General features: G+C 38.9%; 1 protein-coding gene across 1 annotated transcript in view; it reads right to left on the bottom strand.

The window, feature by feature from the left end:
- The window catches only part of FOCAD (focadhesin), a gene marked incomplete at its 5' end in the record, with an annotated part of 105,607 nt that overhangs the window by 8,541 nt on the left and 80,831 nt on the right, over window positions 1-16,235 (bottom strand). Inside the window, 9 exons of the mRNA XM_082012793.1 lie at window positions 734-849; window positions 3,633-3,761; window positions 4,845-4,925; window positions 6,080-6,182; window positions 6,353-6,424; window positions 6,814-6,891; window positions 7,673-7,795; window positions 8,729-8,848; window positions 10,739-10,886. Coding sequence (XP_081868919.1) covers window positions 734-849; window positions 3,633-3,761; window positions 4,845-4,925; window positions 6,080-6,182; window positions 6,353-6,424; window positions 6,814-6,891; window positions 7,673-7,795; window positions 8,729-8,848; window positions 10,739-10,886 — 970 coding nt within the window. The remainder of the gene's footprint in view (window positions 1-733; window positions 850-3,632; window positions 3,762-4,844; window positions 4,926-6,079; window positions 6,183-6,352; window positions 6,425-6,813; window positions 6,892-7,672; window positions 7,796-8,728; window positions 8,849-10,738; window positions 10,887-16,235) is intronic.

The following is a 16,235-nucleotide window of genomic DNA, read 5'->3' as shown; positions in this document are numbered from 1 at the left end:
CTGCCATTTGTGTATTTGTGAAGACTAATGAATTCAAATTTACAAGACAAAAATACCCCTTGAAGAACTGGAAAAGATCACAGAAATCCACAATGGATTTTCTGAGAATCATCATGATCCTGCTCCTCAACTTGTATAAGCTGACAGAACTGCACAGTCAAATGCACTGTGGGATTCAGGGAGTTTTACATACTGTATCATGGAGTCCATGTTGTACCTCCATAAGAGGAATTGCACTATAGTGGAGCATAACCCCAAATTTGACTATACTATAGGTTAGTCTATTGACTAACTACAGAATTAAAGAAAGGTTTTCAAGAAGTAACATGTTTTAATAGATCAAGAGACATTGCTGGAAGAAGCAAGCAAGCTTTTGGACAGATAGGGTGGACTTTTTTCTAAGACTATCAGCTGGTATAATAAAAGATACTTTTTCTCCCTACATGCCATGCCTTCTTACATCTCTAGGTTATCAGAGCTATAGCATGAAATAAGAGAGAGGGAAAAAAGTCTTAAGCAGTCTAAGTAAAACCAGTGCGGTAGACCTTAAGTCTGCCTTGAATTTCAAGGCAGAAGAATAGCCTTTCTCTCACAATAAATATTTGCTAAACAATATTTCTGCAGAATTCTGAATGCAGTAATCCTTTTCTGGTGAGACATCCTAAACATCATCACTGAGGAATCTTATAGGAAAGAGGTGCTGAGGTCCCACAAATTTTTCTCACATACGTACACTGAGACTGTAGACAAGGGGAGGTGCCACCCACATCCCCAAAAGCATCACTGCATTTTGAGATGACTGGGCCTGTGTTGCAGCCAGCTGAAGGCAGAGATGTTTTACCTCATCACCTAAGCAAAAGAAAACAAACAGAAGTTATGAAGAAGTTATTTTCACTTCAAATTTGTTCTCAACTCATAAAATAAAGGAGGGTTATTGTTCTACTAGAGCACTACATTAAAATTTGCTTTTCTGCTTGAATGAAAGCAGATGCTGCTTGAGGCTTTTAACACCTACATGTTAGAAATCTCCTCTTCGCATTCATGTACTTTCATCAAGAAATCTCAGGATTTGTCCAAGTTTTTTTCAACTCACTCAAGAACAAAACACAGGGGAATGGCACGAGAAGTAAGAATTAAAAAAATCCTTGCCAAATAAAGAGAAGAGTTAATCTACAGAAGGAGAAATGAGTCAATATTCCTTCCTGCTAAATGTAAGAGTAATTAGCATTTGTTCACTCTTCCATATACCCCACGTTCATATAATATGTCACAGAACAGTGGTTAGTCACTGTTACAGCTGTGGGTGGCGACTGCAGCATTCTCCAGGTTAACACATCAGAAGACCTTACTGTGCATAGAAGTTATGATGGTTATGGAATCCTTATTGGTTTCTCTTTAAAGACCCCTTAATGACTGGTACAGACTGTTTCTTAATAGAATAACTAGTCATAAATATACTGAAGAGGTACTTTGAGCAATTGCATGGTGTCCATATAGCTCATGATCGCTACAGCAACATTAGGACAAACAATTTAAGTATTATACTAGCATTTGATCTGTTAGACAGAAGATACATTACTGTTAAATGTCAGCATAAAACTTAATTAGGTGCTTTGCAAGTTAAAATGTTCTTTCAGTAATGCAAGTGGCAATCTATATAGCATAACTTCTATAAAGCTCACTAATACTAGTGCATGAACAAAGCAAAGATTTAAGACACTAGTATCAGGCTCTTTGAAAGAAAATATCTTATACAAGAAGTCAAGTCATCTGCAGAACTTGGAAAGGGTGAAATTGTAACAAGATACTTTGGTAACCAATTCAAAAATTCTCTCTCACTAGCTTGGACTGCTAAGACATGGATTATGATTTGTCTATGACTGTTCACTTCAGAGCACTACTGAATAACAAACAGGTGCTACTTCAATCACATTATACGGCTTCTGCTCAGCAACAACCGCAATAAACCTTGTAAGATGGGAAAGCATTCTGTTGTCTTCAATATGTTTACAAATGAACAAATCCTCACAGTAGAATTTGTGAAATATTTAAGGTTCATAAAAACAAGTCATGAATTCTCAGACATCAGTAACAGTGACCTAGAGAATCTGAGAGATTTGGGCATATAGTTTAATTTTCATAAAAATATTCATGATATAGATGTTCCGGCAAAAGTGTGTTAAGAGTGCCACATTTCTAGGTGGGCTGTTAGGTCATAATACAACCATTCTGCATGACACATTGTAGCACATCAGCTAGCACATTAGCACACAGACCTATTTCTGGATGTATACATAATCTATAGAAGGGTGTGCAACTTCCACAACACTACAGAGGGACAGTCAGGAGAAATTATGTATAAAAATGTAGACTGTGATGTTGTCTGATGTCAATAAAAACATAGCTACAAAACCGATATACTGTTTCCTCTGGAATTCCCCTGATTTACAAAAGTAAGACTCCTAAGTGAAAAACAGGAATAAAAAAATCCCCCATACATTTAACAAGTTTCAGCTATTCATAAGGTTGCACACAAATTTGCATCAGCATGGACTGCAGAGCTCAGTATAGGAAATTCTTTCACTTATTCTTATAAAAGACTTTACAATCAATTGCAAGAATACCAAGTAAAACAGAAGTTGCAGCTCAAGTATAAGAAAAAATGTTTAATAAGTAGCTGAATCTTTCTGCATCTAGCAAGTAGTTGTTCATGACAGGACAATGTTCAATGATTTCTAGTGGTCTGTATAAGTAAAATAAACACCAGAACGAAAGAAGAATAACCTTCCCTATTTTGGGCTCTACAACACATCAATTTAAACACAACAGCATTTGCTCAATCCGTTTGTAAAAGAATCTGCAAGGCCAGTAGTAACAGTCACATAAATCTGGAGAAACAAAACTCAGAGGAATCAAACAAGAGAATACAGAACTTTGTGCAGTAGTTTGTTGTTTTTTTTTTTTTTTTTTTAAGGAAATGAGTTTGAAACCAAAATAGGCACTGACATATCCCAAGTAGAAAAACATTATGCAAGCGGTCCAACACAATGCTTCAGGATCAAAGCTACTCTCTAGCATAAAGAAAAAATGCTCTTAGAAGCACTGACAAAATCAGGATTATGATGGAAAAAGGGATATGGTTTTCTCTGTCACCCAGTGTAATTTAATTGAAAGTGTATTTCACACTGGTGATAGCTAGATGAACTACAGAACAGTTCCAACTTGTGATAAAGCTGCCTGCAGTCTCTGACACAGGTACTGGACCAGCATTTAGTGGGTACTAAAAATAAGATACAATTAGTTGAGTTTCATGATGGGCTTTTCTTACTGTAAATAGTTCAAATTAAAAATTTGGTCTAAGTTCACCAGTGTATTAGGGAACTTTACTGCTCCAAACTTCTCAACTTTGATCTTCTCTGATTTTTCTTAAGTTAAAAGAAACCTGTGTCCACATGGTGATCACAAATATATGTTGACAAACATTAAAAAATTGGTCTTGAAAGCATAGTAAACACTTCAATACCTGCAATAATTTCAAGCCCTGAAGTGGGCTCCAAAGTTTGTGAAAGATGTGTTAGTAAAGAAGCCTTATGACAAGTACAAATAACTTAATAGAAAACTATAAATCTTACCAAAGTTTAGTCTCATCAAAGGAGAAAGAATGGATGCCCAGTTTACAGGTGGATACTGATGGCTTTCTCCAACTAACGCAATGGGTGCCAGTGCTACTTTCACTAGCTCAGTTGGGACAGATTCAGGGCCTACAACAGCAGATAGAATCAGTCTGAATTTTATACACACATATTTGGCTAAACAGCTCAGGAAAAAAAAGTTAACAACTGCACTGAAGACCAATCTGTATTGAAGAAATTAGAAGCATGATAAAATTACGGTTATTTCTTTCTATATCTGAGAATTAGCTATCTCTTCTTTGTAATCAACAGTTGTATTTTTAACATTTATGTCCTAGCTAAGAAAGGCTTTTTGTTACTGATAAAGACAGACATTCTGGTTCCTTCTCCTTGAACTAATTTATGAATTGATTAGAGATACTCCTCATCTAGTAGCGTAGTATTTTTGTATTTGTTAGCAGGAGAACAGTAGGAGAAAGTTTTCTGACACTGTTCTCCTTCCTCATCCTGTAGGTGCAGGCCACAAAAATTGTCAGGCAGGTGCTAACCTTTGCTACATACTGCATTACTGAAACACACGGAGTTAACTCAGTGGAAGTCCTCCTGGAGGCAAGGCATGGGCAATTTTTACCTCCACTGAAAGCAAAGCCTACTTCACAGGATGGCAGCGAGCTCATTTAGCTCCACACAGGAATAATCTCCTCTGCTTTATCTCCCTTGAGACTGTATTCCAACACACCTCTCTTACTAGCACTCATGTAAGAGCGTACTTTCTTCAGGTTCCTTTGCATTTATCACACATAGCAGTAGCTCATTTGAAAACCACTCTGTTACAGAGAATCTTAACCTAGGATCCAGCGTAAGTCTGCCTGATGATGGAGTATTCCTGAGGATACTTGCTAACACTTAAAGTGATTTGACTTTCATTCCCACAGGGAAGATACATCATCTCACAGTGAAAGAGGGAAAGGGAAAGGGTTTAAAAAGTTATAAAAATTCATTGGGGAAAACTAAAGCCCTAACTACAAAATTCTACCTTATCTTTTCTAGTGTTACTCAATTTTTCATTTAGAGATTAAATATCCCACATTAGTGATGTTAAAATTAGTATTTAGAAAAGTTCTCTTAGCAAATAAAAGCGGGTTATTAGGGTCACCTTTTATAGTCATAACAAATTTCCCGGAGCGATACTGTAGTTTGATCCCTCCTTACCTTTCTTTCCACCTTCAATGGCAAAGTCAATGGCTGCCCTGATAAAGCTGTTTTCAGGCAAGTAGCTAAAATCTGGAGGAACTGTGAAGACAAAAAGACTTTATATACTAAGACATGTCAGCAGAAAATATCACCTTGAGCTCCCATGTAAATTCAAAGGCCAGACTGAGCTATGTTTGAGCTAACTAATTCTCTAAGTGACTCAAAGCATTGAGACTACAAGATTATCAATAGAAGCATTGGCCTTTCCACTTTTAAGGCAAGCTAAACATTGGTGTTGGTGAGAGGTGCCAGCCTGAAAAAATAAATTAACTGACCAACTGAAAAGCCAGGGATAAGAATCTCCTTAAAAGGTATCCACCACTGCAAGTCAGTCTTTAAAAGGGAGAGCTTCAAAAGCTGAGTAAGTTTGATACAACAGATAGAATTCCACACCTTTCTAACTACAGGTGTGTGCCAAGATTACACAAAAGGAGAAACCCCAAGAATCTTTTTTCTCTGATAAGGAAGTTTATGTGCACTTGATATTATTGGTTCCCAACTTGGTTCACACTGAAGTGAACAGCTTTCACTTCATTAGTTCCCTATTACTGGTATTTCATTAATGGTGTAATCCTACCTTTATTTTACCAATGGATACTGAAACAACATCATAAGGTAACGACGTGTCATCAGAATATGCGTTTCTGTGCTAAGTGCTACACTGAAAGGGAACAGAACACTAGTTTTTGACTTCAGCTAACAAGAGAAGATCTCTTCTAGAAAAATACTTCTGAAAAGTCAGCTTGCTCTTGTTATGGACCAGTTTTTAAGTGTTGGCTTTTTTATACACTGGCAAGTGCTAAAACAAAGAGTAGATTAATCAGTTCTCAGGGCATGTAGTACATAATGTCAAACACATATGCCATATGCAGCCTAAAACTTCTTTTCAATTTATTCTGTAAAAGAATAAAGACAGAAGCAATATACAAGTTTGACCAGAACAACTTAGAATCCTCCTTTGTTACTGTAAGTAAAAGCAGATGCGGGGGATCCCATTGAGCAAACTGATTCCTGATTCATGTTCCAATCTTTAGGTCTGGCATGCAGGACTGTGATGTCTCTGATTCAAAGGCTGTTATGTGATTTAATAAGGCTGCAATGTCTAGCCTGTATGGTCTAATGTGTCCCTTGCTGCTTTTTAGACAGGTGCTACTTCTGTATGTTCTTTAGGCAGCAATAATAAAGCATCTTACCGGATGCCCTGTTCTGGGTAAAAGACAAACAGGACATATGAAGGCGTCCCAAAAGACCTGCTGCATTTGTCTGAAGGCCAATCTGCCCCGAAAAACTGATTATCTGTTAAGATAATAAACCACTAGTTAGAAAGATTTCCCTATATTGCCTCATTCAAAAGACATTGACACAGACATTATGCAGTTTCTTTACACAGATTTGGCCTGTTTGTGCAAGGTGTCATAGTACCCTAGTGTGTTATCCAAAGCAGGAAATGGACGCTACCTTCTTACCTGTGTAAGGGTTCTGATGACCTCATTCAGCTTACTTTGAAACTGGGAGGACTGAATGCTCTCAGATTTCAGCTGCCAGAGAAAAAGGAAAAAAAAAAGTGAATTTTATAAGGAGGAAAAAAGAAACAACAGAACAGAGAGTAGGTGCTGAAAAGAGATTACATTTGCACACATGCCTTTTTGTGAGGGAGTGGAGGAAAAAAAAGAGAACGCTTAAATGGCTCTAAACTTTTCCCCAATGGCACTGTATATGGGCCATAAGACGAGAAAATGGAACAAGCACCATTTTACACATTGTAATTCTATCCCACTTGGTTCATATCCAATATGACTCACTATTGCATAAATGGGATGCCCTAGTACACAACCACTGCTGTAAGGATGCAGAGGATGTCACTCTATCTTATCTTCTAGCCAGATTTCTAGAAGAGATAAAGTACCACTTGCTTGCATGTTCTTACCTGTATCACGCCTCCTTCAGAGCCCACCAGTGCAACCAGCCCATTGACAGCAGCCAGACGCTGCATCGTTGGAGAACCCTGGAAGCGTAATTCCAGATCAGTGAATCAATGCAGTCACACAACACTACTGTAGGACAAAACATTTATTTCTTCCAACTTAAAAACCATGACTGCTATCACTTGTGCACCTCTCATCCCAACAACCTTTTAATGTCAGACTCAAGCATGCTGGATAATTATTCATCCCTCTCTTGGTGAATGAAGGCTTTATATGGAGCTCTCCCTCCCCCCCAATCTGAAATCATCATGCATTTCCTCCTGACAAATCACTTCTTTCCAGCAGTCTGTATTCCACAAAATATGGCAGTACAATTAAACTCTGAAACACTGTTTCTTTGTTGGTACTTACGTTCAGCTGCAATCTTCCTCTTTTAAGTTTAGAGTTTGATTTCAAACATGTAATTTTTGTTACAATGAGATAAATTAAAATTATTGTAACAACTGAGCCACTATAATCTCCATTCTGTTATTAATAAGTAGCATCTAATTTCACAAGGCAAGTCATTTAATAACTTAGATTTTATCCTTGGGTATTGTTCCAAATTAGTAAAGTTGTCCAAATTAAGATCTCATTGAGATAAGCATTTCCCTTAAATGATCCAAGCAGAAGATTGTTTTTTTCCTTTAGCAAACAGCCCAAAGATGTATTTTTGCTTCCAAATATCAGTGAAACAGCATGTTCAGATAGTCTTAACTTTTCCTAGCATCGCTCCTGCAGAAACAAGGAAAATTATGCCCCTACTGTTCATTTAAAATCAACCCCCTGCAAAAAACAGGATATGCATTCAAGCTCCTTTACCTCTGCAAGCACAGTTTTTAGCCAGGCTGGCATTAGCCTGTTACTCAGGTCTTCAGCTTTCCCATGGCCACAAGCTGACAATCCATGTACTATTGCACCTAGAGCTAAAGCAAAACTGTGGGTCTGTAAGGTGAAAAAGACACATTGAAAGAGACACCTTCCAAAGGAGTCTATTCTTTTGAGCATTATTGAAACACGGCTTAAATATTTATTATTTCCCAATAATTAGAAATAATGTCTTTGTCTAAAATACTGGATGCTTTCTTATTTCATGTATTTTCTTATGTCAAGTGACATAGGACTTTCTGAGATGTAACATTCTCTTTGGCACATAGATTGCCTGGAGCCTTTATTTTAGAGCAGACTTTCTGATACAAAGATAAAATGCTGTAGCAAAGGTAGTTTGTTCTGACTTCCTATTTTCCAGATAAACATTTTAAACAGTTGATTAGTGTACTAGCAGGCTTTGATTCAAAATGGTTGCCTTCCCCCCACCTTCTTTTTTTTTTCTGGCAAGCATTTTAACAAAAAAGAACATGCACTGAAATATGCAGATTATTTTGGGCATTTTTAGAAGGTAACCCTAGGACACTAGGGATGAAACAGACACCTGGAGGAAGCTGTGGCTGTGGTTATGATGCACTGTCTGGAGGCTAAGGGAAAGCAAAAATTCAGAAGAGCACAGTAGATGTGCTTTCCTTCCAAGAAAAAGAATCTAAAGAAACATGTTATAAAAGAGACAAAAACTGGCAGGATGCAGGGACTAAAGACATGAAGAACTCAGAAGTATCAAATTCCCTTCTAAATGCAATAAAACATAAATAACCTGGTTTTATTTCACTATCTGGCAATTGCTATACATCTGCAGACAATGCATCAATGGATCAAGTGGCACTCTTGGTAATTGCATGGTATGCACAACATGCTTAGTGTTAGTTAATGCTGAAAGTAGATCAACATAATTTTCTTGAAGTTACCATCTGGTTAAAGCAGTATCTAATATTAAATAGGTAAGAAAAACAGAACTGAAGCAAAGCCCAAACACTGAATTATGACCTGCTGACTATTTTCCACTAAGGTCCATAGCTTGTTCATGGCTTCCTCCGCCTCAGCTGCTTCTATGATTCCAACACTGAAAGCAGAGACACAAGAACAGGCCACAGAATAGGCAAGTACCTGAAAAAAAAAAATCATTTAATTCTGTTAAGCAGTGTCTCATCAAATTCACTGTAGCAATGTGCACATGGAGCAGTGTGCCAGCATGATAAAAAAGCCATGACATTTTCAATTTATACTTTCAGATGTTTACTCCCTCTCTGAAACATTCTTCACTGATGCTAACATTAAACAAATACAAATAAAGCTTTGAAGTACTGCTGGTTTTATGTCAGTCAAACTCCTGATCTTCCACACAAACGCAGTTACTCTGCTCAACACAAGGATCTGATCACTATTTGTGAGCATACATAGCATGCTGTGATCCCATCAGGGCTACAAGCAGGTCCACAAGGCCAGAAGAGGAGCGTGTAGTAGAAGTGTCTCCCACACACAGTGCATGACACTAGCCTCATGACCTTGCAGAAGGATTCACACACGGTGCTGTTTTTCTGTTCTTCAGCCTTAGACATGGAGAAGAAGAAAATGAAGTCTGAACTTTCAACAAGGCCACTGTTTAACTTCCTTGGTACCAAAGCTAAGCAACAGAACAACACATGACTATAAGGGAAGCAGAGAGCACCTACCTACTGTGCAGGATTGACAACAATTTGACTTGGAGCAAGTAATGCTGATTGTACCTCTTGCTGCAGCAGACCAAAGTTACCTCTCATTGTACAGCATTATATCCCAGCCATCTATAGCTCTGAAAGAGCCTCTTGTGCATCTCAAACATAGCAGTATTCATCCTAGGGTGCTGGCCAGATTCTACTCATGTCATTATCTGTACAATTCCTTACAGAGATTATAACTGAAAAGGGTAGGTTTTGCTTTTCATCTCAAACTATCTCATGAAGTTAAACAGCTGCTGCCTTTCATCTCAGAAGTTGCGGTATTGAACCCCACTTAAATTCAGTAAAGCACTTTGAGATCTCTGGGGAGAGATAAATCATTTCATAACTCTAAATAATTTTAATGCATGAACCATAAACTGCAAAAGGCTAATCCCCGACACATACATACTGCCAAAAAAATTAAACTCCATAAAAGAAGACCTTTAATAAAGAGCTTTCAGAGCAGTACCAAGAGAGGAAAGAGAATAATACTACCAATCTCTGCTAACTTCCTTAGAAAAAACAGAATAATGCAACTTGGCTGTTCACCTGCTGCAGACATACATATAGGGTTGCCTTTTTTTTGTGCAAAACACCTGTTTATTCCGATTCTTATTTGCTGTTGTAAACTCTAATTTCATCAGTTTTCTTTCTAAAGTTTTACCTCAACAAGGTTATAGGCTTAGTGCATGGACCATGTCAAAACTTACAGGATGTGTCTTGGCAAAATAAATTAGAATGCATGCTCAAAGTTAACAGAGCTGTTTAAGTCTTCAAAACATAGTTATAAAGTGAACAGCAAATGGGGCCATAGCAGCATTTACAAGTGCAAGATTCACATTAGCTAGTGACAGCAGCTTTCAAAGAAGGAAACAGAAGGCATGTTGAAGAAGGAAGTATTAGCCTTAAGACTGACTCAGAATAACCTGCTGTCTGCTTTCGAGTAGATCAGATGAGCAGTAAACAACTGTGTATGAGACCCATATCCACAGTTACTCAGGACCCAACTTTCAATAATTTAACTTGATGTTAGTTAAGGAATTAAAGAAGCACTTTAAAGAATGACGCCTGTTATCTTTTCAGGCAGTTTCTTAATGTTTGTGCAGCATTACAAGTTACTCTATTATTATTTTTATTGTCTTCTTCAGCAGATATAAAACCATATACTGTGAAGAAATAATAGGAACCAAGCATTCCAGTACTACACACCTAAAGCTTCAGTAAAAAGTCTATAGTTCTTAAAGGAAGGCAACAAAGTAAAATGAAGATGTAAAATTTTTGAGAAAATAGGTCATACCTCCTGGACCCATCTGCTTTGATCCTCACTGCTGTCCAGGTATTTAAGGAGTTTTCGCAACGAAGTGGAAACATGCACTCGAGATTCAGTTTGGCTACTGTGACTCATAAGTGAAAGAACAAGTCCTACTCCCAAAATACATCCAGTGCTTAAAGAGAAGACAAAAGAAAAAGGATTAAGTATGCTTTGGCTGCTCTGAACTCTCTTTTCACCCCAACACAGGTTGCTGAGCAAAAAGACCTCTTGGCCTTGCCTGGTAACTAGCCCTGTGGATAATTACTTAACACAGTCAATTTTACAAATGGCTTTTATTTCACACATAGGTGATGGTTTTTGTGAGACACAGCATGAAAGAAGAGCAAAAGAAGAAAATATGTGTTTAAAATAATAAATCCTATGCATACATCCTCATTATTCCTTCTGCTCCTGAAAAACCAATAGCGCCATCAACAACCACATAAACTAGTATGAAGGAAGTATGGATCCAAACTTCTACCCCTGATTTATACTGATATCCCAAACTCTGATATCCCAGGTAAACATACTAACTGCAGGCCCACTGGCTGTATTAGGGTCTGTTGCTCTCAGACTCCTGCAAGAGGTGTTCCAGTTTGCAAAATTAATGAAATGAGTGATTGAGCCAGAGAGCACCTAAAATGGCTGTACAGATTAATGTATTCACCTGCATTTCAGAACATGATTGTCAGGTATACATTCTAAACCATATGTACTAAAATACGCATATACAACAGTGAAGAGCTTCAACAGGGCAGACATATTGAGCACAACTAACAGTTTGACACTGAGGATACTTAAAATTGCAAAAAATTGCTTCATACAAAGAAGAACATGGCTTCAAAGTACATAATTCAATAGGGTACCTGGCATGAAAAGCTTCACGGTCTCTGCCTCTGTTTCAGATATGAACAGAAATTCCATTCTGGACCAGAGAACTCTTACTAAATTCAGCACCTTTGTTCCCACAAGAAGTTTCAGTTTCCACAGGACATCAGTCATAATACTAAAAAGTTTTGTCAGAAATTTCCCAAAGAGTTCTGGCTGCCATCATGACACTAAAAACACAGCAGATACTCACTGCTCTGAAGGTGATCTCTCACTGGCACACATACACAATGGCTTAAAGAAGCAGCTCTTAAGTGAAGATGAAGATTTTTTTTCCCCTCGTTCTTCTCCCTGAGAATGCGATGGCAGACACTGCATGTAGCAAGCAGTGAAAAGAATGTGGCTAGGATCTTAAGTATTCTTCTAAGCTTCTGCTAAACAACTTAAAAATGGGAGGAGTTACTGCTTTTAATCAGAAACTTCCGAGAATAACTTCAGTCATAAGATAGTGTTTTTCAGCAGCTGGGGATGAAGATGATGAGCATGGCTAGAAGACTTGGAATGGTGTCTTGGCAGTGGTGTCTTCTCTTTCCAGCAAAGATGAAACAAACCTTTAGAATCAACATTAAGTAACTGGCATATCTGAGTTCATGAACAGCCAACAAAATAAGGACAGAACTTATACATAAAACTTCTATACACGATTTTAAACTATTGCTTGTTGACAAAAATACACAGGAGGAAGACAAAATTACTAATCAGAGCTAAAATCTTTTATGTAGTTGACTTTTAGCAAAGACTCAAAACATAAGTGAGGACTGAAGCAAGACTAAAGCTTCACCCCCTCTGCTCCCCTTTTTGTAACTAGCAATTGTTTTCACTTGGCCACCTTGTTTGTGATCTACATAAAATTAGTATTTAAATGCACTTCATCCACATGGTATCTCAGATTTCCCAGCACGTTTTCAGTGTTTTACTGCCATTGCATCAGACATACTGTACTACTGTCATAACTCATCGTTGAACCTACTGTCATTTATCTCAAAGTGTAACTTTGCAGCGTATAGGGCAGTACAGTCAATCACATTACAGAATGAAGGACTTAATGAACAAATCATGAAAGAAAATGAAAGTTTTGTATTTTAGGATAAAGGAAAACTGGTATTTTCCTGATAATCCTGAGGTCAGTCAAGTTTGACAGGTTTCTGTAAAAGCAATATAAAAGTTTGATGACAAGTTTTGATTAAAAATGCCTTGAAGTCAAACCAAACAGCTACTGACATTGCAAAAAACTCCATAAAAAGCAAGTCAGTTTAATGATCCACACAACAGTTTAAAGGACTACTGTGTATTTCAAGTTTCATAAGAATTTGCTCTTTACCACATCTTTACTCAACATGTATCAGTGTTTATAATTTCCTCAATATTTCTCCAATATTTATTCTTACAGATGCAAGCTAGCTCTGCCACGCAATAACTTTACACAGAAAGTGGTGTTTGCAAATATCGTGTAGACTTTATCCTCCATATGGGAAATGTAACAAGGCAAGCCAGAAAACTCCGCTGCCCCTCAGTATTCTCAAAAACTTTTTATATGCAAACCTTCCAAAAGGTCAGAGTTCACACAATCTTCAACACGTTTTCCTTTCTTTGCAGGAAGGGGAGCGGAGGGAAGCAAAACCTTCCAACACAGGCACCATATGTACTGCTGTTTGTTACCCATATGCTGTACTGTTACAACTGCAACCCTGCCTTTGATTTATTTAGTTATTATTTTTTTCCCAATACACTAAGTCTGATCTGAAAAAGATCTATTTAATATAATCTGCATGTAATACTTGAAAAGTTAACAGCCCTGAATGTACATACTTGCTGAACCTATGCTCTATGTACGTTAGGCTTGGGAGAAAAAAAAAAATCAAGCTGTCCTATGGCTTCTGAAATCAGTAAGTCTGACAAAACCTAGAAGCATAAAGAACAGTCTAAATCATCTGTCCGGCACATTTTCCATAGCAAAAAGTGGTGTATCAATATATTTTAAAAATATGTTTGAGTTTCTGTCTAATATTTACCTTAAGAGCAGATTTAAGGTCCACTCACAGATCTCTTGACGATGTCTGAGTGCATACCATTTAAAATCAGAAATAACTGCAAAGCTCCTAAGACTCTGCAATCTCTGAAACGGTCTCAGTTAAAAACTGAAGAACCATCCCATTAACACACTTAACCATCTGAAATGTTTTTCCCTCTTTAAAAGATGGAGTTTCACTTTGGTTTTTTTTTTCCCCTGTGTGGTTATGACAGATAAGAGTACTGATTTATGAGCATTATTCTCACAGTGATCTTTTCTGAAAGGAAACTTAGGTTTAGAGTATTTTATGCAACTTGCACAGACACAGAGATTCTTATGGAACATAACTGGACTCTCACTAAGCTAAAGCACTGGCTCAGGGAAAGATTCTTACTGTTTATTGAAAACAACTCCGTTTTCTTCATTCCTCTTACCTCTTGCCCCACACCACCAATTTTGAAAAGAGAATTCTCCTAATTAAATGAAGAACATTGTATATAAAACCAACATTCTTATCAAGGCTGACATGATCAGTGAAGCGTGATTGTGTGAGCTCCAGTTTGCATAGCACATGCATTGATAAGCCACTTTCTCATATAGACACTCAAGACAGTAAAACAAAATGAAACAAGAATTCAGCAAAAACCTCTTGTTCTTGATAACATCCTTCAATCTGTGAGATGTCTCACTTAACACCCTGGAGAAGCACGTTACTGAAGAGAGAGGCACATTTTTCTAAAACAGTCAGGAGGGCATGCCACTTGGCACAAGTTGGCAGGGTGTGGGAAGCCCTGTGCTCCCGCCAGCCAAATGTAACCTCGGAGCTCCCACAGCAGAGGGCGTGATATAAAAACCGCCCACCCTTCAATCTTCCCTCTCCTGCTTGCCATTGTTTCCTATTCTTCTGGCAACCTCCCACTGCCAGAGAAGTCTAGTTCGGCTTTTCCAGGAGGCATTTATCTCCAGCTAATAGGTTGCAGAGTCAAGCAGCAACAGCCGTAACAAAGCGATGCAGCTGATACAGCTGCCTGTGCACCATGGGTCTTGTCCTGTGCCACTCCCATGGCAACCCAAATCCTGATGAAGCTGTCCAGGTTCACAGCCCAATGGTGTGCAACTGTGACCGCTCGCAGCTTTTCAGAAGGTCTGGTGGAAAAGGGGAGAGCAAAGGCAAACAGGAACTATTGCTCTGTTTCCTATGAACAGGGAACAGGTGGGCAGAATAATGTTAAAAATAAAATAAAACCCTGTGCACGCACACAGAAGCACTCAAGATACTGCAGTTCGTTCCACGATTTAAAAGGGAAATAACTGAGTAGTTGTGCAGTATCTTTCAGTAACAACTTGCCCTGCTGGTGGGCTGCTCCTCTCTTCAAAACCTGAGGCATAACCTCAGTTGGTTAAATGAAATATATTTGCTTTAGGCAGTATTCAGCATGCCATCCACAGCTGCTAAATTAACCGTCCGGCTCTCCCTGATACACAAGCCATATGAGGCGGCTGCTCCCAGAGATCACACTGTATTCTACACATGCGCACATTCCAGCAACAGGCTCCAATGCAGCAGCAGCTAGACTTCATTGAACACCTTGGCAACCACCCAAGAGCACCAAGAAAGGACTTACAAAAACATCTTTCATTAACGAACATCTGCAAGCAAGATGAGCAACCCTGCTCCTAGAATTGCTGGTATCCTCCCACTGCCTGTGAGCAGTACTGTGTGGTTCTCTACACATGCCGAAGGATTTTACTTGTGGTTTGGCAGGGATTGGCAGTGGTGGTCATTGCTTCTTTTCACGTTGCACTAGGGACTGTATGGAAAAAACTCTGTGTGTGTGTTAGCTATATGCACATATGCATATGCTTATATATGTTCATATAGAAAGTATTTTTTATATATAAATTTATTTATGGACACACTCACTTAGAAGAGATGCTACACGGAGGACTAAACCAGCAGGAACATCCTGAAATTCAACAAGCACCAACTCACAGTCCTGTACCTGGCAACAGAGGGGCTGGACATTATCTTCTGGGAACTGCCTTGGGCAGTGGTGGGCAGCAAGCTGACCCAGGACCTGACATGCACCCAGGCAGCAATGAGGGCCAGCAGAGAGCAGGACACTGCCATGAGAGCCAGGGGAAGCATCATCCCTCTACTCTGCACTCACCACCACACCTGGAATACTGCTCTGAATACAGGAAAGACAGCAGAAAAACTGGCACAAGTTCATGGGAGGCTACGAACCCAGGGAAGCTGGAGACCTTGCCCTGAGAACAGAAGCTGGGGGATGACAGCTGGTTGATCTGTGAGAAGGGGTGGCTTTGGGGGCACCCAATAGCGTCTCTGACACCGACAGGAACAAACTGAGGAGATGTAGCTGGGCTCTTGCATGGTGGGAGGCTGAGAGGCGGCAGGCACAAGATGAAACTTCAGACATTCACATGGAGATAAGGACAGCCCAAAAGCGGAGCCAGGACCCAGGACGTTCTGCCGCCTCCAGTCTTGGGGATTTCAAACCCTAACTGTAAAGCCTTGGGCAACGTACTCCAAATACATGGATGAGTCTGTTTTGGGGAGGG

The sequence above is a fragment of the Phaethon aethereus genome (genome assembly GCF_964289735.1).
Source record: "Phaethon aethereus genome assembly, chromosome: Z".
Classification (NCBI taxonomy): Eukaryota; Metazoa; Chordata; class Aves; order Phaethontiformes; family Phaethontidae; genus Phaethon; species Phaethon aethereus.
The sequence above is the reverse complement of the archived record's forward strand: the minus strand, read 5'-3'. Positions and strand labels throughout refer to the sequence as shown.